Genomic DNA, 24,891 nt, shown 5'->3' with positions numbered 1-24,891 from the left:
GCATAGGAACAGAAGTAGCCAGTCAGTCCTTAAACTTATTCTGTCATTTAATGAGATCATGTCATCCATCTACATAACATGGGGCACTGCGTAATGCCCTGACTGCCATTGCGTAACAAAAATCTATCATATCAAGCTAATTAACTGTGGTAGAACCTACTCATGTTTGTGGGAGAGAGTTCTACTCTTTGCATGAAAATCTGCTTCCTAATTGTCACAACCAGGTGAGCAGCAACGAATCAATCAGTCTCCCTCTCTCCAACCTCTCCAGCTGATCACAAGGTGGATTTAATGATCTTTCTGGCATGCAGCTATACTTCACTACAATAAAAAATGTAGTTAATTAGTTCACATGAAACATTACGTAACCAATTGCCAAGTTTTCTTGAGTGCGAGAAAAAGGCATCTTATTACTTACAAACACTGAGAAATTTAATAAAGGCAATAAATGCCAACACACACATACATACAAAATTAAAGACATGACAGTATCCAATGCAAACAGGAAGGAAGAAGATACTCCATCGTGTGCTACATTTCTTTCTTAAAAGGCCTAAGTCTTGATTTTAATGTTACGTACCTTTCGCTAGATCAATCTACCAGGAGAAAGGATTTCTTTTTACCTACTCTATAAATTCTTCTCAAAATCCTAAGATTGTGACCAAACTTCCCATCTACATTCCAAGGAATACAAGCTTCATTTGAAAATTTCTCCTTATATTCTAACTTACAGAATTCCAGTAACATTCTAGGGAATTTTTTCTATGCTTGACTAAGGCTAATGCATATTTTTTAAAAAAGGTGCAGCGCATTGATCTCCAAATATCTCGGTACCCAAAGCTTTGCATTACAATAGCAAAAATCTTACTTCCATTATATTCCTGTTCTCAACTTATAAAGGTCATACTTTCATTAGAAATACAGTTAACAGCAGGACCCTGAACAGCATTGATGTACAGAGGGATTTTGGGGTTCAAGTCCATTGCTCCCCAAAAGTGACTGTGCAAGATGCGGTGGTAAAGAGCATATGGCATGCTTTATTGGTGGGGAATTGAGTACAAGAGTCAAGAATTCATGTTGCAGATTTATAAGACTTTGGTTAGGTCACAGTATTGCATTCGATTCTGGTTGCCACTTTACAGGAAGGATGTGGACGCTTTGGAGAGTGTGCAGAAGAGGTTTACCGGGATGCTGCCTGGATTATAGGGTATGAGCTACAGGGGGGTGTTAGAAAAACTTGGGTTGTTTTCTCTGAAGCGGCAAAGGCTGAGGGGAGACCTACACAGTTGCACAGATAGGGTTGATGATCAGAATCTCTTACCCCACAGAGATGAAATTCTAAAACTAGGGGTCATCCATTTAAGGTGAGGGGGAAAAATTCAAAAGAGATGTGAGGAGCAAGTTTTTTTTAAACACAGAGTGTGGTAGGAGTCTGGAACGTACTGCCAGGGGTGTTGGTGCAGGCAGATATGGTAGGAACTTTTAGGCAAGCACATGAATTTGTAAGGAATGGAGGAATAAGGACCAAGGGCAGATAGAAGGGATTAGTTTAATTTGACATCATGTTCAGCACAACACTGTGGGCTGAAGTGTCCATTCCTGTGCTGTACAGTTCTATGTTCTACGTTCGTACACTGTTGTACATACGCAATACATTTTAGTGATCCATTTACATGAACCCCTAAAATTCCACTGGAACTCCATATTTTCTACTTCTCAGTCAAAAAAAGTCATGAAGGGCATGGATAGGGTGAATAGTCAACACCATTTTGTAGGGTGGGGAGTCCAGAACTAGCGGGCATATGTTTAAGGTGAGAGGGGAAAGATTTATAACGGACCTGAAGGGTAATATTTTCCTACAAACAGTGTTGCATGTATGGAATGAGTTGTCACAGGAAGTTGAGGAGGTGGGTACAATTACCATATTTGAAAGGCATCTAGATGGGTGTATAAATAGGGAGGATTAAAGGGATATGGGCCAAATGCTGTCAGTGGGACTAGGTCAGGTTGTTGCGACTGATCGATCCAGACAAGTTGCACAGAAGGGTCCGTTTCATACTGTATGTCTCTAGAACTCAATAAAAAGTGCTAAAATCTATCTTATTTTGACTTCCAAAATCAATTTTCTCCCAATTATCTACTAGGTACCCACTGTTACTTTAATATAATTTATTTTAGGATTTGGATATGAACTAGTGGCATGTAGGTTTGCTATGTATGTTAATGGTTTAATGATTAATTTGTAAATATTTCAATAACCAGGGTGATTTCTTTTTTAAAAACAGTATGAGAAAGATAGTTTTGAGGCTAACTGGAATTTATTGTCATTGGGAGAGTTTTTGAATGAGCAAATAAAGTACACTCTTGTGCATCAGTCTTTCAACTTTAAAATTCTTTTTGGATTAGGAGAAACATTCACATCTTGGACAAAAACCTTATGGTTCCAGTTTGGAAACTAATTCTTGTTAGCTCTCGCTAATCTGTTAAAATTTGTCCTGGTCCTAAGAAGGTTTGTCCTTTATTATAAATTGCACTAATTTCCCCTCAACAGGTGTTACATCAATAGGAATAATTTCCAAACTCATCTCAACATTTTTTAGAATAATAGAGTTACATTTGCAATTTTCCAATCTTCAAGGATAATTCTTCAATCAAATATACTTTAGACTACAGTTAATTAATTTGAAATTTGCTCATTGAGTATCAGACCCTGGAAATAACGTTTCCCATCATGTATTCAATTTTAGATAACAAGGTGTAGAGCTGGATGAACACAACAGGCCAAGCACATTAGAGGAGCAGGAAGGCTGACATTTAGGGCCTAGACCCTTCTTCAGAAATGGGGGAGGGGAAGGGGGAGAGAGGGGGAAGCAGATAGAAGATGGATAGAGGAGATGATAGGTGGAGAGGAGACAGACTGGTCAAAGAGGCAGGGATGGAGCCAGTACAGGTGAGTGTAGGTGGGGAGGTAGGGAGGGAATAGGTCAATCCAGGGAGGACGGACAGGTCAAGAGGGCGGGATGAGGTTAGTAGGTAGGAGATGGGGGTGGGGCTTCAGGTGGGAGGGGGGAATAGGAGGAAGGACGAGGAGGCGGGGACGAGCTGGGCTGGCTTGGGGGTGTGGTAGAGGGAGGGGAGATTTTGAAGCTTGTGTGTTAGGTTCGTTTTTCAGAGGCCCTCACGGACTTGATGCAAGAGCAAGACAATGACCGGGTTACATAAGAGCAATCCTTTATTATTAAGCAAGTACAAGCTGTGGAGGATCGCTGTACTCAACCCAGCACAGAGTGCTGAGTATCGTGAGCGGTTCTCTCCAAACAGGGGACAGTCCCCATTTTTATACCCTTGGAATTGGCAGATACATAAAACAATTACTACATCTGAGAATAGGATACAGCTTTGATCGTCACAATGTGTACGATAACAACAGGATGCGATTTCAAGTGGTGACATCTGCCTGGCTTGATCAAAGATCACTGACCTGGCCATTTCAGCAGAAACAGGGGTGGGTGGCAGTGTGGGTAGAGCCATAAAGATTACAGAGCTTAATGCTTTTTGTGTTTACAGATGTTTCATGCCCAATCCTATTCGGGCAGGAAGTTGAGACAGTGTTCACATACCCCTGTATGAGGAGATAAGGAACATAAAAATTCATGGGATGTTAATTCATTAATATCTCATGTGAAGTCCATATATTCAATCTTGTTTTCTTGCTTGGTGGCTTTCTGGATGTCACAGAATTATTCAGCAGTGGGAACAGGTCATGCATTTCTAGAATATATCAAAAACTTGGTTAGCAGAACAAACTGCATTCTTCAGAATAGATCACCCAAGCGTCTTGGTCAATATTTATTTCTCAACAAACACACCAAAACAGATCAGGTGGCCGTTATCACATCGTTCTTTGTGACCTTGCTATGCGCAAATTGGCTGACGCATTTCCTGCATGACAACGGCAACTGCACTGCAAAAATACCTTAGCGATTGAAAGGTATATTGAGACATCTGTGGTCATGAAAGATTCTGTGTAGATGTGTGTCTCTCTTCTCTTTACATGTACTGCAGTGCAAAGTTTGGGCCCTGTCTAACAAACTAAAAAACTGCTGCAGCGAGAAACAGAAAATAAAGATATCAACCGGAGCTAAACAGGGAACAAAGGAAAAAAGGAACTCGATATTTAATTCAGAATTGCATTATTGTTAAGCAGCCCAGCAGACATGAATAACATTTCAAACAAAACTAAGGCAAAGAGAGATTTGGAACAGTTGAGGCACTGAATTCACATCACTGTTAGCATAGTGGTGCATGCAATGTCACAAAGTTCGTTAAATTAAGTTAATCCAGAAACTGAATGCAGTTTAGACCTTTGACACACATGTACAAGGGTGGGGGAGGAGGTAGAGATGCAAAGATTCTTCAGTGCAACTGCCCGTGTTGCATCTGAAAAGCAGGTGGTTGGCAGCTGGAGGTCTATGGCTTCGTGCATACATGTGCTGACCTGATTCGACTTTGAGATGAAGGTGCCCAACTTTCCAGGTGTTGAACATAAATTTGTTTTCTTTCCACTGTGACCCCATTTCAAAGATTGAAAATTGCCAGAACCCCACAGTGAGAACTAAGGGGAGTGCGGGGTATGGTGGGATGAGATGTGGTTCTAGGGGTATGGAGAAGATTTCGGGCTAGCAACAGGCAAAGCATTTAATCCTCATAAGTTTTGATCAAAAAACCTTTTAACCAGCTTTTTGGGACAGGACACTGGAAGCCCTGGACGTTGATCACAGATGACCACTCCTTATTTTCAATTGTCGTATATACCCAATCCTATACCCGTATACCCCTGTTGTCGTATATACCACCAAACCTAGGACAGGCTCTCCCCACATCTCTCCACCACCCCCCCCCACATCTGCTGATGTTGCCAGAATTGCTAAACTGACTACATTTCTGTTTCTCTAGACAATATGTCTCTTCTGCCACTCACAATGACGAATATGATGCAGGAAGTGCAATAACATACTAAAATATTGTGAAAAGACTGAATGAAAGCTCGTCCCACAATAATCATATCTTTTAATGTTACTAACATATTGAGGCTGATTTTTAGCATACCAGGAAGTATCAAAACATTCAAATAAAACATTTGTAACATCCAGTCAGCCAATCCCACTTCACAGCAGAATTGGTCTTTCCTGAAGTAGCTTGTTCAAACCAAACAGAAAATATGGTTGGAAAAGGGCACAAGCATGAAACTTGCATAGGGCAAAACACAAACAACTTTGTGGATGTGACTGTTTCCAGTAACAAGTCACCTCAAGATATCCTGCTGGAAGCGCAATGTTTAACATCTTACTTCAATTGTGCCTGTCTGCTCTGGACAAACCCTCAAGAATGAAATTTTTCTGACAACAAGAAACAATTAATTTCATCAGGATGAGGCATCCTTGGTTTCCAGGCTGATCTTTGTGTGAAAAATTTGGGCTCCTTCTGTGACAGTGGGTGAATAGATGTTTTCTGGGGCTACTGATTGTGACAATGGCTGCTTCCTTTTCTGAATTACATTACCTGACGGAGCATATCTTGTGATATTGTGGTAATGTCCTAAAAATTGTGCTTTGTTAATAATATCACTCCTTTTGTTGATGATACTATAAACCACAAAGTAAACTCTTAGAAACTCTGCTGTCACTGAAAAAGTCCCCAGTTGAGACTGTCTTCCTGTTGGTGCAAAGTAAAGGTTGCTCGAGGCTGAAGGAAAAAACTGCGTGGAGTGTTCATTTTAAATAATCAATGACATTCCCTAAACCCAGGTTATAACTGTAAACGAAAGAAAACAAATAACGGCGAAACAAAGAACTGCCTCCCTTTTACTAGCTCCTAACCACTTCCTGTTTATTATCAGGTATTCATGTGTTCTAATAACTGATAATGTACACAGGCCTACATTCCATCACCGCTATTTTCTATTCTTTCTCTTTTCCTTAAATCTTCCATGACCCCTCTCTTCAATCATCATGTCTCCTTTCACTACCCTCCACCACCACTGCTCCACCCCAGCCCAGTTGAAATAGTCTGCTTTTGCAAATCCCTATCCCAGTCCTGTGCTCTGTGACTTTTGTTCTCTATTGCTGCCATTCCAGGTTTGATCGCCTCTCAGATAAATATATAGTTCTTCCTCAGTGCCTCTCCTGGCATCTTGCAAAGGTCTCATTAAGTCACTTTGTGCTGGCTCATTACCAGCAACAATCCCACCTGTCCAGTCTATTGTCACACTGAATGTCCAGCTTCACACAGGGAAGGCATGGGAGAGAGAAAGGCTTGGAGACAGAAGCCTAAAAGCACGGAAGAAAGGAGGACCCAAAGCCAAGAAATCTTCAAGGGGCAGAGACAGACAGATCCACACGAGATACTGCTTCACAGGCAGTGGATAAAGAGAGGTTGAGGTTTGAAGACTCCATTCAGCTGATAGGAGGAGAAAAAGTTGGGCTCTTGACAAACACCTCTACTTGCAACACCGACCAATGCACTTGGCTTGCCCAAGACAGGACTCAGTGGACTTAAGCTACCATTAAGGTTTATAGTAAGTTCACACATATTCTGACGATTACAAAGAGTTTTTAAAAAGAGTTATGAGATGTCAGGTCAGAACGGCCAAGTGGAGCAGATATCTCGTAGCATGTGTGAACTCAGGGATATAGCATGTATCACAAACACATCTGTGGGAAGGGTCACTGCATACACAAGCTTGAGTTTCAGGTTTCCAAGCTTCAGCAGCAGCCGGAGTGACTGCTGTCTCTTTGTAAGGCAAAGGACATCATGGATTACATGTATAGGAAGAGAGGGAGGTCACACTGCAGGTTAGAAGTGTGCTGACAGAGGGGGAATAGGTGACCTTTAGGCAGTCTGGGGGAGCCAGGCAGCTAGTGCCAGAGATCCCAGTCTATCCTGCTTGCTAAATCGGTATTTCATTTTGGAAACTGGTAAGGGCAATAGTTCCTCAAGGCAGTGCAGCCAGAGTCAAGTCGGTGGCATCACTGGCGTCTCAACTATGAGAGCAGGGAAAGGGTGAGTGGGGAGAAGGCAGAATGGAAGGGCAATAGTGAGAGGGAATTCCATAAACAGGGAATCACACCAGCATTTTTGAAGAATTAAATGTAATTCCAGGATGATGCTTTACCTCCCTGTTGCGAGGGTCAGGATGTCGCAGAATGGCTGTAGAACAGAGAGAATCAACTGCAGTTACAGCCCAACACGATATCAATGACATAGACAGGAACAAGAAAGTTGTCCCGAAATGGTCTTCAGGGTATTAGGAAGGAAGTTAAAAATCAGGACTGACCTCAAGAGCAGTAATCTCAGGATCATTCCTAGTGTCACATACTAGTGAGCATACAAACAAGTGGACAAATCGAATGAATTTGTGGCTAGAGAGCAGTTGTAGGAGGGAGGACATCAGATTTCAGAGGCACTGGGGTCAGAACTGAGGCACATCGGACATGTACGAGCTGGAAGGATCATACCTGAGCAGGACTGGAGTTGATATCCTTGCAGGGAGGTTGGCTGGTCCTGCTGGGTTGGGTTTGAACTAGTTTGTCAGGGTAATGGGAACCTAAAGGACAATGCAAATTGGAAGGAAATAACAAGAAATAGAAAAGGTGCTCGAGTGACTGGAAGACGGGAGAACAACACTTTGCCATCAAGTTCACATCAAATCCAGATTTGTGTCAGAAAGAATTAAAGACACTCTACCTGAACATACACAGCATTCGCAACAAGGCAGATGATGATCGAAAAGACACAGACATCAATGTGATCTAATTGCCATTACAGAAACATGGCTGCATGGTGACCAAGAGGGGTAATTAAACATTCAAGGTGCAGCTGCACTAATAATAAGGGATTGCATCAGTATATTAGTAAGGGAAAATCTTAAATCAATAGAATAATGTATGAAATCATGAGTTTTGAGAGAAACTAAGAAATAGCAAATTATAGTGGACATTGGTTGGAGTTATTATAGGCCACTAAGTGGAAGCAGCAGTGTGGGGCATGTTATTAATCAGGAGATGTGAAAAACATGTAACATGGGCAACACAGTTATCATGGTTGACTCCAATTTGCATTTGGACTGAATAAACCCTGAACACCGAGACTGTGGAGCATATGTTTTTGGAGAGTCTTAGGAACGGTTTCTGGAGGAGTATGTTGAGGGTCTGACTACAGGAAAGGTTATTTTAGATCTAGTATTATTTAAATGAGAAAGGGTTAATTATGTTGTAAAAGAACCTTTAAGGATCAGTGACTATAATATGATAGAATTTTATATTATGTTTGAAAGTGAGTTAGTTCAATCTGAAGCAAGGGTGTTAAATTTGAGGAATGAGGCAGCAAGTGGCAAGGATGGATTGGGAAAATACAAGGCATGCTGAACAAAGTTAATAGATAGTCTTTAAAAACTATTACATTATCTGCAACAATACATTTCTTCAAGGTGCAAAAGCTCAAATGTCAATTATCAACGACTGACAAAGCAAGTTAAAGTTTATTAGGGATAACAAGGTAGAGAGCTGGATGAACACAGCAGGCCAAGCAGCATCAGAGGAGCAGGAAAGCTGACGTTTCGGGTCTAGACACTTCTTCAGAGAAAAGGGTAAGGGTCTAGATATGAAACATCAGCTTTCCTGCACCTCTGATGCTCCTTGGCCTGCTGTGTTCATCCAGCTCTACACCTTGTTATCGCAGATTCTCCAGCATCTGCAGTTCCTACTATCTCTTAAAGTTTATTAAGCAAGTTTAAGATAAAAGGCATATAAATTTACACAGAAAAAAGATAGGAGCAGGGGTAAGACGATTGGCAACTCGAGCCTGCTGTGCCATAGCTGATTATTGAACTTAATGCCCTAATCCCACCCATATCCTTTCATCTCTTTAGCCACAAGAGCTATATCTATTTCGTTCTTGTGAACACATTTTGGCTTCAACTACTTTCTGTGCTAGTAAATTCCACAGGTTCACCACTCTCTGGGAAAAGACATGTCTCCTCAGCTCATTCCTAAAAGGCTACTCCTTATCCTTAAACTATGACCCGATTCTGGACTCCATCATCAGGAACATCCTTCCTGCATCTAACCTGTCTTGCTTCGTTAGAATTTTTAGCAATGAGATTCCCCTCATTCTTCTAAACCCATTGTCTCTCTCTGTCTCTCTATCTCTCTGTCTCTCCACTTATACATCAGTCCTGCCATCCCAGGAGTCAATTTGGTAAATCTCTGTTGCACTTACTGCACAGCAAGAGCACCCTTCCTCAGAGACCAAACGTGCACACAATATTTCAGGTATAGCCTCACCAATGTCCTGTATAATTGTAACAAGACATCCTTGTTTCTGTACTCAAATCTTCTCACTATGAAGGCCAATATACAGAGATAATGGGAACTGCAGATGCTGGAGAATTCCAAGATAATAAAATGTGAGGCTGGATGAACACAGCAGGCCAGCAGCATCTCAGGAGCACGAAAGCTGACATTTCGGGCCTAGACCCTTCATCAGAGAGGGGGATGGGGTGAGGGTTCTGGAATAAATAGGGAGAGAGGGGGAGGCGGACCGAAGATGGAGAGTAAAGAAGATAGGTGGAGGGAGTATAGGTGGGGAGGTAGGGAGGGGATAGGTCAGTCCAGGGAAGACGGACAGGTCAAGGAGGTGGGATGAGGTTAGTAGGTAGATGGGGGCGCGGCTTGGGGTGGGAGGAAGGGATGGGTGAGAGGAAGAACAGGTTAGGGAGGCAGAGACAAGTTGGACTGGTTTTGGGATGCAGTGGGTGGGGGGGAAGAGCTGGGCTGGTTGTGTGGTGCAGTGGGGGGAGGAGACGAACTGGGCTGGTTTAGGGATGCAGTTGGGGAAGGGGAGATTTTGAAACTGGTGAAGTCCACATTGATACCATTAGGCTGCAGAGTTCCCAGGTGGAATATGAGTTGCTGTTCCTGCAACCTGCGGGTGGCATCATTGTGGCAGTGCAGGAGGCCCATGATGGACATGTCATCTAAAGAATGGGAGGGGGAGTGGAAATGGTTTGCGACTGGGAGGTGCAGTTGTTTGTTGCGAACTGAGCGGAGGTGTTTTGCAAAGCGGTCTCCAAGCCTCTGTTTGGTTTCCCCAATGTAGAGGAAATCACACCGGGTACAGGGGATGCAGTATACCACATTGGCAGATGTGCAGGTGAACCTCTGCTTAATGTGGAATGTCATCTTGGGGCCTAGGATAGGGGTGAGGGAGGAGGTGTGGGGGCAAGTGTAGCATTTCCTGCGGTTGCAGGGGAAGGTGCCGGGTGTGGTGGGGTTGGAGGGCAGTGTGGAGCGAACAAGGGAGTCACGGAGAGAGTAGTCTCTCCGGAAAGCAGACAGGGGTGGGGATGGAAAAATGTCTTGGGTGGTGGGGTCGGATTATAAATGGTGTAAGTGTCGGAGGATGATGCGTTGTATCCGGAGGTTGGTAGGGTGGTGTGTGAGAACGAGGGGGATCCTCTTTGGGCAGTTGAGATGGGGGCGGGGTGTGAGGGATGTGTTGCGGATAATACGGGAGACGCGGTCAAGGGCGTTCTCAATCACTATGGGGGGAAAGTTGCGGTCCTTGAAGAACTTGGACATCTGGGATGTGCGGGAGTGGAATGTCTTATCGTGGGAGCAGATGCGGCGGAGGAATTGGGAATAGGGGATGGAATTTTTGCAGGAGGGTGGGTGGGAGGAGGTGTATTCTAGGTAGCTGTGGGAGTCGGTGGGCTTGAAATGGACATCAGTTACAAGCTGGTTGCCTGAGATGGAGACTGAGAGGTCCAGGGAGGTGAGGGATGTGCTGGAGATGGCCCAGGTGAACTGAAGGTTGGGGTGGAAGGTGTTGGTGAAGTGGATGAACTGTTCAAGCTCCTCTGGGGAGCAAGAGGCAGCGCCGATACAGTCATCAATGTACCGGAGGAAGAGGTGGGGTTTGGAGCCTGTGTAGGTGCGGAAGAGGGACCGTTCCACGTAACCTACAAAGAGGCAGGCACAGCTGGGGCCCATGCGGGTGCCCATGGCCACCCCCTTAGTCTGTAGGAAGCCGGAGGAGTCAAAAGAGAAGTTGTTGAGGTTGAGGACGAGTTCAGCTAGGCGGATGAGGGTGTCGGTGAAGGGGGACTGGTCGGGCCTGCGGGACAGGAAGAAGCGGAGGGCCTTGAGGCCATCTGCATGCAGAATGCCGGTGTATAGGGACTGGACGTCCATGATGAAGATGAGGTGTTGGGGGCCAGGGAATTGGAAGTCCTGGAGAAGGAGGCGGGCGTGGGTGGTGTCACGGACATAGGTGGGGAGTTCCTGGACCAAAGGGGAGAAAATGGAGTCCAGATAGGTGGAGATGGGTTCGGTGGGGCAGGAGCAGGCTGAGACGATGGGTCGACCAGGGCAGGCAGGTTTGTGGATTTTGGGAAGGAGATAGAAACGGGCCGTGCGGGGTTGGGGAACAATGAGGTTGGAGGCTGTGGGTGGGAGGTTCCCTGAGGTGATGAGGTCATGAATGGTGTTGGAGATGATGGTTTGGTGCTCGGGTGTGGGGTCATGATCAAGGGGGCGGTAGGAGGTGGTGTCGGACCATTGGCGTCTGGCCTCAGCGATGTAGAGGTCAGTGCGCCATACTACCACTGCGCCACCGTTGTCTGCGGGTTTGTTGGTGAGGTTGGGGTCGGAGCGGAGGGAGCGGAGGGCTGCCCGTTCTGCAGGGGAGAGGTTGGAGTGGGTGAGAGGGGTGGAGAGGTTGAGGCGGTTAATGTCGGAACGGCAGTTGGAGATTAAGAGGTCGAGGGAGGGTAGGAGGCCTGGGGGTGGTGTCCAGGAGGAGGACTTGTGTTGGAAGCAGGTGAAGGGGTCAATGGAGGGAGGGTTAGGCTCCCGGTTGAAGAAGTAGGCATGGAGGCGAAGACGGCGGAAAAACTGCTCTATGTCCAATCGTGACTGGTATTCGTTGATGTGTGGCTGTAGGGGGACAAAGGTGAGCCACAGACAAGGGTGGCGCAGTGGTAGTATGGCGCACTGACCTCTACATCGCCGAGGCCAGACGCCAACTCTGCGACAACACCTCCAACCGCCCCCTCGATCATAACCCCACACCCGAGCACCAAACCATCATCTCCAACACCATTCATGACCTCATCACCTCAGGGGACCTCCCACCCACAGCCTCCAACCTCATTGTTCCCCAACCCCGCACGGCCCGTTTCTATCTCCTTCCCAAAGTCCACAAACCTGCCTGCCCTGGTCAACCCATCGTCTCAGCCTGCTCCTGCCCCACCGAACTCATCTCCACCTATCTGGACTCCATTTTCTCCCCTTTGGTCCAGGAACTCCCCACCTACGTCCGTGACACCACCCACGCCCGCCTCCTTCTCCAGGACTTCCAATTCCCTGGCCCCCAACACCTCATCTTCATCATGGACGTCCAGTCCCTATACACCTGCACTCCGCATGCAGATGGCCTCAAGGCCCTCCGCTTCTTCCTGTCCCGCAGGCCCGACCAGTCCCCCTTCACCGACACCCTCATCCGCCTAGCTGAACTCGTCCTCAACCTCAACAACTTCTCTTTTGACTCCTCCGGCTTCCTACAGACTAAGGGCGTGGCCATGGGCACCCGCATGGGCCCCAGCTATGCCTGCCTCTTTGTAGGTTATGTGGAACGGTCCCTCTTCCGCACCTACACAGGCCCCAAACCCCACCTCTTCCTCCGGTACATTGATGACTGTATCGGCGCTGCCTCTTGCTCCCCAGAGGAGCTCGAACAGTTCATCCACTTCACCAACACCTTCCACCCCAACCTTCAGTTCACCTGGGCCATCTCCAGCACATCCCTCACCTTCCTGGACCTCTCAGTCTCCATCTCAGGCAACCAGCTTGTAACTGATGTCCATTTCAAGCCCACCGACTCCCACAGCTACCTAGAATACACCTCCTCCCACCCACCCTCCTGCAAAAATTCCATCCCCTATTCCCAATTCCTCCGCCTCTGCCACATCTGCTCCCACGATAAGACATTCCACTCCCGCACATCCCAGATGTCCAAGTTCTTCAAGGACCGCAACTTTCCCCCCATAGTGATCGAGAACGCCCTTGACCGCGTCTCCCGTATTTCCCGCAACACATCCCTCACACCCCGCCCCCGCCACAACCGCCCTAAGAGGATCCTCCTCGTTCTCACACACCACCCTACCAACCTCCGGATACAACGCATCATCCTCCGACACTTCCGCCATTTACAATCCGACCCCACCACCCAAGACATTTTTCCATCCCCACCCCTGTCTGCTTTCCGGAGAGACTACTCTCTCCGTGACTCCCTTGTTCGCTCCTCACTGCCCTCCAACCCCACCACACCCGGCGCCTTCCCCTGCAACCGCAGGAAATGCTACACTTGCCCCCACACCTCCTCCCTCACCCCCATCCCAGGCCCCAAGATGACATTCCACATTAAGCAGAGGTTCACCTACACATCTGCCAATGTGGTATACTGCATCCACAGTACCCGGTGTGGTTTCCTCTACATTGGGGAAACCAAGCGGAGGCTTGGAGACTGCTTTGCAGAACACCTCCGCTCAGTTCGCAACAAACAACTGCACCTCCCAGTCGCAAACCATTTCCACTCCCCCTCCCATTCTTTAGATGGCATGTCCATCATGGGCCTCCTGCACTGCCACAATGATGCCACCCTATGCAACTCATATTCCGCCTGTGAACCCTGCAGCCATATGGTATCAATGTGGACTTCACCAGTTTCAAAATCTCCCCTTCCCCAAATGCATCCCCAAACCAGCCCAGTTCGTCCCCTCCCCCCAATGCACCACACAACCAGCCCAACTCTTCCCCCCCACCCACTGCATCCCAAAACCAGTCCAACCTGTCTCTGCCTCCCTAACCTGTTCTTCCTCTCACCCATCCCTTCCTCCCACCCCAAGCCGCGCTCCCATCTACCTACTAACCTCATCCCACCTCCTTGACCTGTCCGTCTTCCCTGGACTGACCTATCCCCTCCCTACCTCCCCACCTATACTCTCTCCACCTATCTTCTTTACTCTCCATCTTCAGTCCGCCTCCCCCTCTCTCCCTATTTATTCCAGAGCCCTCACCCCATCCCCCTCTCTGATGAAGGGTCTAGGCCCGAAACGTCAGCTTTTGTGCTCCTGAGATGCTGCTTGGCCTGCTGTGTTCATCCAGCCTCACATTTTATTATCAAGGCCAATATACAGTTTGCTTTTTTACTGCTTGTTTTACCTGCACACATACTTTCAGTGACTGGTGCATGAGGACTCCCGGGTCTCATTGAGCATTCCCCTCCCTTAATTTACAGCTGTTCATGTAATAATCTGTCTCCTAGTTTTAGCTAGCAAAGTGGATAACCTCACATTTATCCACATAATACTGTAGCTGCCTTGCATTTGCCCATTCACTCAGCCTTTTCGGATTACACTGCAACATCTGCGCATCCTCCCCAAAGCTCCCACTTCCACCCAGCTTTGTGTCATCTACAAATTTTGAGACAGTATAGTTCCCTCATCAAAAATAGTGCTAAATTTCCAGAATGGGAGACTTTTTAGAATACAGCAAAGTAAAATAAAACATTGAGAAGGAAAAGGAAAATAAAATAGCAAAAGACATAAATATGGACTGTAAGAGCCTAAGGGTTCATAAAATGCGAACATTTAAATGAAAGACAATTACATGCTAAGTTACAAGAATTTTAATGGGAAACACAAAAAAAGTGGAAGCCAAATGATTATTTTGTGTCAATTTACACACAGGAATAAACAAGCTATTGCCCAGAATTAAAAATCCAAGTGTCTAGAGATTTAAAGGAAATTAGTACTACTAAGAAGATTATACTGGAGAAATTAACGGGCTGAAAGTTGATAGCTGCCCAGGACCTGACAGTCTAAATCCCAGAGCTTTGAAGGGAGTGGCTACAGAGATAGTCAATGCACTGGTGATTAGCTTCCAAAATTCTAAATATTCTGGAATGGTGCCTACAGATTGGAAGCTAGCAGATGTCATTCCTCTATTTAAGAAAGGAGCAAAAGAGAAAACAGGGAACTACAGGCTTGTACACCTTATATCAGTAGTAGGCAAAATGCTAGAATCTATTGTAAAGGGCATGATGAATGGGCACTTAGGTAACAATAATCTGATTGGGCATGTCAGGATGGATTTGTAAATGGGAAATCATGTTTAATAAATTTGTTGGTGTTTTTGATGATGTTACTAACAAAATTGATAAAAGGGAATTGATGGATGTAGTATGCTTAGATGCTCAAAAGGCTTTTGATAAGGACTCACAGGGGGTTGCTTAGCAAAATTAAAGCTCATGAGATAGGAGGTAATGTCTTGGCATGGAATAATGATTGGCTAACAGGCAGAAAACAAAGCACAGGAATGAATGGATTATTTCACATTGACAGGCTGCAACTAGTGAACACAAGTTCAGTACTAGGGCTCCAGCTGCACACAATATGTATGTAAATGATTTGGGTATGGGAACTAAATGTAATAGTTCCAAATTTGCAGACATTATCCCTATAAACATTTTCATTATGGATAATGTGGGTAAAGGACAATGTAAAATTTGAGTAGTGACGATCGTATTAAATGATAGAGCAGGCTCGATGGGCTGAATGACCTACCTCTGTGGCTACGTATGTCAGATGGGTCTATTTTTGCTGATTTCCTTCTTGTTTAAATCATCCCTACTGCTGCTGACTCCACGGACGCTGCAAATGGCTCAGTTCTCACCACCCTATCCACATCGCTTCCAGCATAGTCATTCACTTTTAGCCCTGGCCATCCGTGAGGGTATTGTGAAGGATCGCATCGGCATCATGGCCTTGTTGGAATGTGGTTGTAAGGATGACAGCTTCTCCCTAATGAAGTCTCAGGTCTGGCTATACATTCTACCACTTGTCTCATCAAGAACACTGCAGTGCAGGTGTGGTGCTCATCATCAGATTACACCTTGACCTAGCCCTTCACGACTTTGGAACCTACAACTACTTTGAGCATCTCACTTTGTTCCACCCCTCTCAGAAGAAGGGTCTCGACCCGAAACTTCAACTTTCCTGCTCCTCTGATGCTCCAGCCTGCTGTGTTCCTCCAGCTCCACACTGTGTTGTCTCTGACTCCAGCATCTGCAGTCTTGCTATCTCCACCCCTCTCACCTCTCATTTAAAATCTCACCGTGAACTATCCACCCAGGTACAATAAACATTTCCTCAATTTACCTGACTTTTAGACACAGATTGACAGAAAAAGAGGTTTCTTTGCTGAACAAGAATCACTACTTATTACTGATAATTAGATTCTAGCTACTGGTAAACAGTTAAAAGCCACTGGCATCTAATATTACCAACCAACATTCTAATCCCCTTATAAGCTTCCTCTTACATGCACAGACAAGCAAACAGGGAAATTGATTATTGGATAGAGGGGGAAAATGGGAAAGATAATTCAGTAGTTTTACTCCCAGGTACTGTTGTTGAGGTGATCCTTAAAACTCTTCTCTTGGCTAGCACAAGGCTTCAATCATCTTTCTTCAGATGCTTCCACTGGTTGTAAACAACACAAGACGGGCTGGTTCATTTATAAAACGTCTCTGAATTATCAGGTAAAACAATTGTTTGGGAAGATAAACTGGTTTTCTTTAGGTTTATAGTGAGTTTCGACAGCAGAGACACTGCTCAGAAAACACTGAATACGTCTCTGTAATTCAATCCCAGTACCAAACTGTTGTTACCGGAGAACAAATCACACAATGTTGGCAGGCAAATAGCTCTCTGTCATTGATAGTTGGTCACTACTCCAGAGACCAATCAACTTTTTATTGCATGCACTAGAGTGCTGCTTTGTTGCACTGGAGTGAAACTGGAGTTTGATGAAACAGGGAGTTAGGCGGAAAAGGGAGGAGATCAGTACCTCCTTTTCTCTCATTGGTGAGTACTTCTGCTCTTTTATATAAAAGTAAGGCCTTAAGGAATTAGGGACATATGGGGGAAAGAGTGGCTATGAGAAACTCTTACAGTACAGACCACCAGAGGTCAGAGAGAAACAGAATCTAGCAAGGAGCTTCAGAGCAGAGCAGTGGGAATACTTTCAATGGTCCAGCCCAGTGTTACTTTTACTCAATACAGATGCAGAGCTCCTAAGGGGATGTCAAAAGTGATATGGAATAAGTGGAAGCTGCTAATTGAGTGTGTAAGGGCAGTGAGTATTTGTGCTACTGTTAATACTTATTGTTTGTAAAGTCTTTTTTTATGATTTATAGTTTAAAAGGGCTATATTTTGCTTCACCAAATGAAGAAAGGCCCCAAAGTAATTGTGGTAGATCATGGCAGGAGAGCTCAAAGCCATGGTTTGCTCCTCCTGAACTACGCGGGAAGCTGGGCACATTCACAATGCCTGGGGCCAGCAAGTGTGCTGAAGTGTCACCAGCTGCAGTTGCTGGAGGCCTGGGTTTTGAAGCAACAACTGGGTACATTACGGAGCAAACGTGAAGCTGAGAGTATTGCAGATAGCACGTACAGAGAACTGTTCACACTGCTGTCAAAAACTCCACAGGCAGAAAGGGATTGGGTGTCCGCCAGAAGAGAATGAAAACCATGCCAGACGTGTGGCTGTTCCACTTAAAGCAGATATATGTTTTGGACAGTGCTGGGGACGGAGGGGGAATGACTTCTCAGGGGAAACCAAAACAACCAAATTAATTATACCAATGTTGGCTGTAATAAACAGGAGAGGACGAGAAAGTGTAGGAATACAATAGTCATCAGGGTTTCAACTGTAAAGGGATTAGATAGGGGTGAACAGGCAGTTGTCATGGTACAATCCCTTCATGGCCTCACCCCTCCCTAATTGTGTATTCTACCTCATACCCCCTTACTAGCAATCTTTCTTGCAAGACAGCTGTGTCTGCATTTCAAAAGTACTTCAGTACAAAGGTTTGTGAAGGACTTCAAGAGGTTTCTGGTGCTCATGAAAGGCAAAGTGTCTGTCTTTCCATTTGCACTCATCTAATCCTGGTCTCTTGAGAATTCCCTGTTTTAATTGTTCCGCTATTGGTGACTGTGCCTTGAGTTCTTGAATGCTGTCCCTAAACCTCTCCGCCCGTCTCTCCTCACTTTCCTTCTTTTAAACACTCCCCAATATCCAACTTTTTGATCAAGCTTTAAGCTAGCTATCAGAATAATATGTGACACTATCAAATTTTACTTTGTAGTACTCCTGTCAAATTCAAATGAACATTTTATATCCAGAAGGGCAACTGCACACAACCAAATGGCTTTTCCCACATCTAAAACACCTGTGGCAATTTTCGCCTATTAACCACCACCATTAAAACACACGTTTTCCAATTGTTTAATTTACCTGCTGTGAAATTTATTTTCTTTTTCACATCCAGACATCCTCTCACACACAACTGAACTTTTCTTCCCTCTATTGTAAAATCACCCAAGGTATTTTTCATCTATTAACCACCACCAATAAATCACCCACGTTTCCCAATTAATTAATTTGCATTCAAAGCCCATTACGGGCAATGAAGACCATCGAAGGTGAGAGAGAGGAAGGGGAATTGGAAGGGAATTAACATTTTGTTATGTTAATGTCCATCTATTAAACACATGCTGTTGCTGCTCTTGCCCTTTCGACTGTAAAATCCTCACATGGAATTAACGCTTACATTTTAAGAGTCATACTTACAAAATAAAGCGCAAATTATACAGATTCATAGAAAACATACAGAATGCAAGACAACATTTTGGCCCCTGTACTGCTGTGAACTCTTTGAAAGAGATATCCAATTCGTAACACTCCCACTTTGTGAGCACAATCCAGAAGTGTCTTATTTTTTAAAATATATTTTAACCCCCTTTTGCAAATTTCTAGAATCTGCTTCCTTGCTTTCTCCAGGAAGTACACTGAAGCTCACAGCTTAAGTAAAAAAAACTCACCTTTTTACTACTTTTACCAATGATTTTAAATCTACATTCTCTAGTTACTAACACTATTGGCAGAAAGAGTTTCTCCACATGTGCTTCTTTAAAACCCCTCTGGTTTAAGCACCTGTATCAATTCTCCCTAAACCTTCTATGCTCGAAACAGAACAATCCTAGTTTCCACAGTCTCTCCACAAACTAAATTGTAATATTGCTCAGCATAGTCATACATTTTCCTTACCTTGTCAAATCCTTTCAAGCCACCGTGCAAACTGTTAGGCCCATTATTAATAGGCAGCTGATATTCCTTTCCATCAATACTAAATTTCCCTTCGGCAATTCGATTTGCAACACGACCAACGACTGCCCCAAAGTATGGATGCTTGTTAATATAACCTGTAAGCATAATTTAAACAAGTTATCATCAGGGAGTGAGGGATGTTGACTTTTAATAATTTGATGTATTTTACAAATTACATTGACACTGAATCCAATATTGTTCCTCCTCTCTAAAGTTGTTACTTTTTTCAAAATGCCTTTTGGAATGGGCAATAACAACCCAAGTTTATGAAGCATTTTTAATGTAATCAGACATCTAAATGTCTCTCAGGAGCATTGTAAACTAAACAGGACAATAAATCGAGTAAGGAGGCAATAGGCTAGATCATCTTAACATTATATTCCGTCTGCCAAGTTCTTGCTCATAAGCTCAGCCTGACAATATCCCTTTGCAGACTCTGTTATCCTCAGCACGTGCTTTCCTAGCTATTTTGTGTCATCCACAAACTTTTTAAGCGTTCATCCACATCATAGGTCATAAATAATTGTGGCTCCAGCGCTGATCCTTGTGGCAAAGTGCTGGTAAAAGATAGTCATTGCGAAATGCCCCCCTTATCCCAACTGTCTTCTATTAATAAAACACTACCTCCAAAACCATGGGCTCTAATCTTATTAAGAAACCTAATTTGTGGTACATTATCAAATGTCTTCTAAAAATCCACAATTACATCCACTGTTTCATCTACATCTATCCTGCTTGTTAACTACTCAAAGAAATCTAGTAAATTTGTCAGGCACAATTTCCCTGTCATGAAACCATACTGACTCTGATTGATCATATTATGTATTTGTAAATGCTATACTATTACATATTTTGAAAATATTCTTAACATTTTGCCTATAATGGAGAAAGTAACTGGCCTTCATTACCTTTTTTGGTTTCATTGCAGAGGATTGGAAAACTGCCAATTTTCCCAGAATCTAACAGCACTCATTCGAGTGCAAATGACAAATGAGACTATTCTGTTCTACTAGTGTATCCACTATCTCTGTAGCTACTTCCTTTAATATCCTAGGATAGATCCAAACAGAACCATGGCTCTAATGACTCTTTAGCCCCTTTAGTTTCCGTACCACTTTTTCCTCTAGTAACAGTTTCATAGAATCCCTACAATGTGGAAACAGGCACTTCAGCCCAACAAGTCCACACTGACCCATCCTCCTATAACCCACCTAATCTACACATCCCTGAACACTATGGGCAATTTAGCATGGCCAATCCACCTAGCCTGCACACCTCTGGACTGTGGGAGAAAACCAGAGCACCCGGAGGAAACGCACATAGACACAGGGAGAACGTGCAAACTCCACACAGACAGTCACCCAAGGGTGGAATCAAACCTGGGTTCCTGGTGCTGTGAGGCAGCAGTGCTAACCACTGAGCCACCGTGCTACCCTTGTTGTTGTATTTATTTCATTTCTTACCTCTCAAATATTTAGTAATTTTTGAATGCTCTCAACATCTTCTATTGTGAAGACTGAATCAAAGTATTTATTCAACGCCTCCACATTTCCTGCCACCCGCCATTATTTCCTGAGCTTCATTCTCAATGGGGGGGTTATGTTTATTTTGGCTTTCTCTTCCTTTTTACTTATTTGAAGAAATTCTTGATGGTACTTGCAAGTTTAATCTCAAAGTTTACTTAATTTATCTGTGGTCAGCTTTTGTGAACTTTCCCAGTCCTCTGTTCACCATTAACTTTCATCTCATTGAAAGGAAAAATGCAGAATCTGACGCTTGTTAACGCACTGATTAACTACAGTCAGTTTATCCCCTTCTTAGAAGACTTCTTCCTTACTGGAATATGTATTTGACTTAAGCTACGAACTATTTTCTTAAACATCAACCATTTTTTTGCTAATAAACTCCTTGCCCAGTTCACTCGTCAGCTCTACCCTTATTCCTTTGCAATTACCCTGCCTTAAGCCTAGCACAGTTGCTTCTAGCCTAAGTTCCTTGCTCTCAACTGGTTGCTAAATGCTACAACGTTATGGTCACTGCTTCCAAGTGGATCTTTTATTCTAATATCATTTATTAAACCTGCCTCATAATCATCACCAGATCCAAACAGCCTCATTCCTTGTTGGATCCACAAGATATTGTTCCAGGAAACTGTGCTGAACACTCTCTCTGAATTCTTCCTCATGACTTCCTCTGCCAATCTACATGAAGGTTAAAGTCACCTATGATTACTGTTCTGCCTTTGTTACATACCCTCATTTTCTCCTGATTTATTCTCTGTCCCACCAGATAGTTACTGTTACAGAGCCTAGGGGTTACGTCTCTACCAGCATCTTCTTTCCCTTTTCATTTCTTACCTCCACCCACATGGCTTCTATGACTTACAATCCAAAATCATTCCTTGCTATTGTATTTGTTCCATCCCATATTAACAATGCTACCCACCACTCTTTCCTTCCCATGTGTCTTTTTGAAAAGTCACATTCTCCCAAATATTTACTTCCCAGCTTTGATCTCCTTCTAACCATGTTTCTATAATGGCTATACGGTCATACTTTATTAACCTTTATTTACCCTCTGCCAGTTTGCCCATGGCTCAGGTAATAATCCAGAGATTACTGCCTCAGGAGGTTCAGCTTTCTAATTTAGCTCCCAAATATTCAAAGACTTTTTGCAAAACCTCTTTTGCAGGCCTACCCATGTCACTGTATCAGTGTGGATGATGACGAGTGGATCCTTTCCCTCTCCAAATTTTTCTTCAGCCCAAAAGAGGCTGCCTTAACCCTGCCACCGTGAAAGCACCGTACAGGCAACACAGCCTTTGGGTTTCTTGCTGACTGCTGCGGAGGACGGTAATTTATCCCCTAATGATATTATTCCCTACCACAACTACATTCTTATTTCCTTCCCCCACTTGAACCAAGCTGCCATGGTCAATTCTCTTAACCTCCCTGCAATCCCCACTCTTGTCTGGGTAACTTGCAAGAACCTCCAAACCTAACTGTATCAAGTTAAGGACACATTGTTAAAAGGTCAGAGGAGAAAGATTTTAAAAAAGACATGAGACAATTTTTTTTAAAACACATTTTGTTTACAGTGGTTCGTGTGTGGAATGAGCTTCCACAGGAAGTGGTGGGTGCAGGTACAGTTACATTTAAAATACATTTGCATAAGTACATGAATAAAAAATGTTTGGTGGGATATGGGAAAAGCACAGGTAGTTGAGACTAATTCAGTTTGGAATTATGGTTGACATGGACTGTTGGACCAAAGGGTTTATTTCAATGCTCTCTGACTCTATGTTGGATAAACAGATCAGAAAAACATCTGCAAGAACTGGGAATGGTGGGAAAGAAAAACAGAAACTGCTCCTAGAAGGGTCACTGGATAGGAAATGTTAACTCTCATCTCTCTCCACAGACGCTGCCAGGGCTGCTGAGTTTTTCCAAAAATTTCTGTTGTAGTTTCAGAAGCTCAGAGTCATAAAGAGGGCATTCCAGAGCTTAAAATGGGAATTTGTTCACAAGTAGACTTTTTTTTTCTCAAATAAACACACTAAAAGGTCCAGTGTGTTTTGCCTCAGGAACGGTGATAAAACTCTCCATTCCTGGGGAGCTGGTGTCTAGGAGTGTGAAGGCCTTGCGGTCAGTCGGTACGAGTCTGCCAACCCACCTTGCAAGTGGTCGAAGCCCAGGACGATGTCTGCCAGTTCTCCCTGCCGGTCCCTGGTCTCCAGGCTGGTTATAATGCCTCCCAAGCTCAGCACCGATAGCCTCACCGAGTCGGAGCGCAGCGTGAACCGATGCACCAGCCTCCCGTCCGGCAGTGTCCCGAACACATCGCTACTAACCACGGACATGACCTGAACGGCGGCGCGATGTTTCTACCTGCGGTCACTCAGCAAACCTGGAGCCGGGGTCCGATCCACTAGGCCTTCCTTCTCCCTGTTCTCCACTCCTCCGTGAGCAGATGTGGCAACTCCCAATTTAGGTCGGAAACAAAAAGTTCGTTCGGGATTTTGCAAATTTCGGTTCTCCTTCACGCTTTTTTTACCGTTTTCTTATTAATTCTCGACATAAAAATGTACGGCGAGATCAGGCGTGCTGCTTGCGCTCCAAAATCAGATCCAGCTAGGAGTGTTTGTGATTGGTCTTCTACTTCCTAGATAATCTGGGAGGACAGAGTCTACCTGCAAGAGGATACATACAGGCATTAATTTATTATGAAGATTGCTCACAAAGTCTTCCATTTATTGCTGCTCCTCCTAAGTGCCCACGTGCCATGACCATATTAAGTAGTTGTGAAAGAGTAAACTCAGGATGTTGATATAATGGGTAGATTCAGTGAATGGTAATACCGTGGCACGTTAAGGGATAACAATGGGATTCTCTCTTGAGGGTATGCAAATTTTACTCATCATTGTGGAGTCGTCAGCAGCTTCTGACTTTATGATGGAATGAAGATTATTGTTGATACAGCTAAAGTTGGTTGGATCTAAGGACACTTACCCTGAGAAATTCATGCAGTGATGTCCTTGGATTAAGATGAAAGACCGCACAAAAATCACAATCATATTCCTTTGTGACAGGTATGACTGCAACCGATGGAGTGTCTGTGCCTGGGATTCCAGTTTTGTTCGCTGTCTTTGATACCGTAGTCAATCAAAGTCTGTCTCAATGTACAAGACAGTCATCTCACTTCTGGAATTCAGCTTTATTGAAAATGCTTGTACCAAGGTTGTGATGTGGTCAGGAGCTGAGAGGCCCTGGCTAATTAATCCAAACTGAGCATTTGTGATGAGATTATCGCCAAGCAAGTATCACTCGATAGCAATGTCGACAACACTTTCCATTGCTTTGCTGATCAAGAGCAGACTGATGGAGCATTAATTGGCTGGGTGAATTTGTTCTGCCTTTTGTGGAGAGGACATACCAATACAAATTTTCACATTGCCACCTAGATGCCAGTCTTGTAGTGTACCAGAACAGCTTGGCTTCATTACTTTGCTGGATTGTTCTCAAGCTCCATAGCCTTTGCCATACCTGATACTTTTCCATTTCTTGCTATCACATGGAGTGAATTGAGTTGGTTGAAGACTGGCACCTGTGTTGCTGGGGACCACAGGAGAAGGCTGAGATAGATTGTCCACTAGGCATTTTTGGCTGAAGTTGGTTGCAACTTTAATTGAGAAAGTCATGTCAAACTGTTGATCTGCCAGCCCTGAAAGCGTACAGAGACACAGGGAGATGTGTGATGCTGGGTCTGTAATCTGGTCACAGCAACGCGAGCAAAGAACTTCACAACTGTACTTAAAGAGATAACATCTCGGTAATTGTTGCAGTCACTGATTCCTTTTGATTTTGTATACATGAAGACTATTTTGCATCACACAGCTGAAAGACAAAAGTTCAGTGAGGTCTAACAGCTGACGGTTTTCCAATTTTGTTCATTTCAGTTTGAATTCCAACATTTTCTGGGCCGTTATCACTAACAATGGTAAAGGGTTGGACTCTATTGTGGTGGGCTCACTGTCCCGCTTGTCCTTGACAGTAAAGTGTGGAATGGCACTGAGAGCTTCATCAATGAAAGTGTTCCCTAT

The 24,891-nt window shown here is 44.3% G+C and overlaps 1 protein-coding gene across 4 annotated transcripts in view; it reads right to left on the bottom strand.

Annotated features, from left to right (window-relative positions):
* galm (galactose mutarotase) overlaps nucleotides 1-23,621 on the bottom strand; it is a 65,110-nt gene extending 41,489 nt beyond the window's left edge. Inside the window, exons 1-2 of one of the 4 annotated variants that reach the window (XR_007248106.2) lie at nucleotides 22,965-23,621; nucleotides 19,233-19,387 (exon numbers count right to left, since the gene is read on the bottom strand). Coding sequence is in view for 3 of the 4 variants with exons in the window: in XM_048536048.2 (XP_048392005.1) it covers nucleotides 19,233-19,387; nucleotides 22,965-23,151 (342 nt within the window). In the remaining variant the exon portion in view is untranslated. The remainder of the gene's footprint in view (nucleotides 1-19,232; nucleotides 19,388-22,964) is intronic. The other 3 variants (XM_048536048.2, XM_048536047.2, XM_048536050.2) reach the window with 3 other exon arrangements.
* Nucleotides 23,622-24,891: the final 1,270 nt, after the last annotated feature.

The sequence above is a fragment of the Stegostoma tigrinum genome, chromosome 9 (assembly GCF_030684315.1).
Source record: "Stegostoma tigrinum isolate sSteTig4 chromosome 9, sSteTig4.hap1, whole genome shotgun sequence".
NCBI lineage: Eukaryota > Metazoa > Chordata > Chondrichthyes > Orectolobiformes > Stegostomatidae > Stegostoma > Stegostoma tigrinum.
This window is presented reverse-complemented; position numbering and strand designations above follow the sequence as displayed.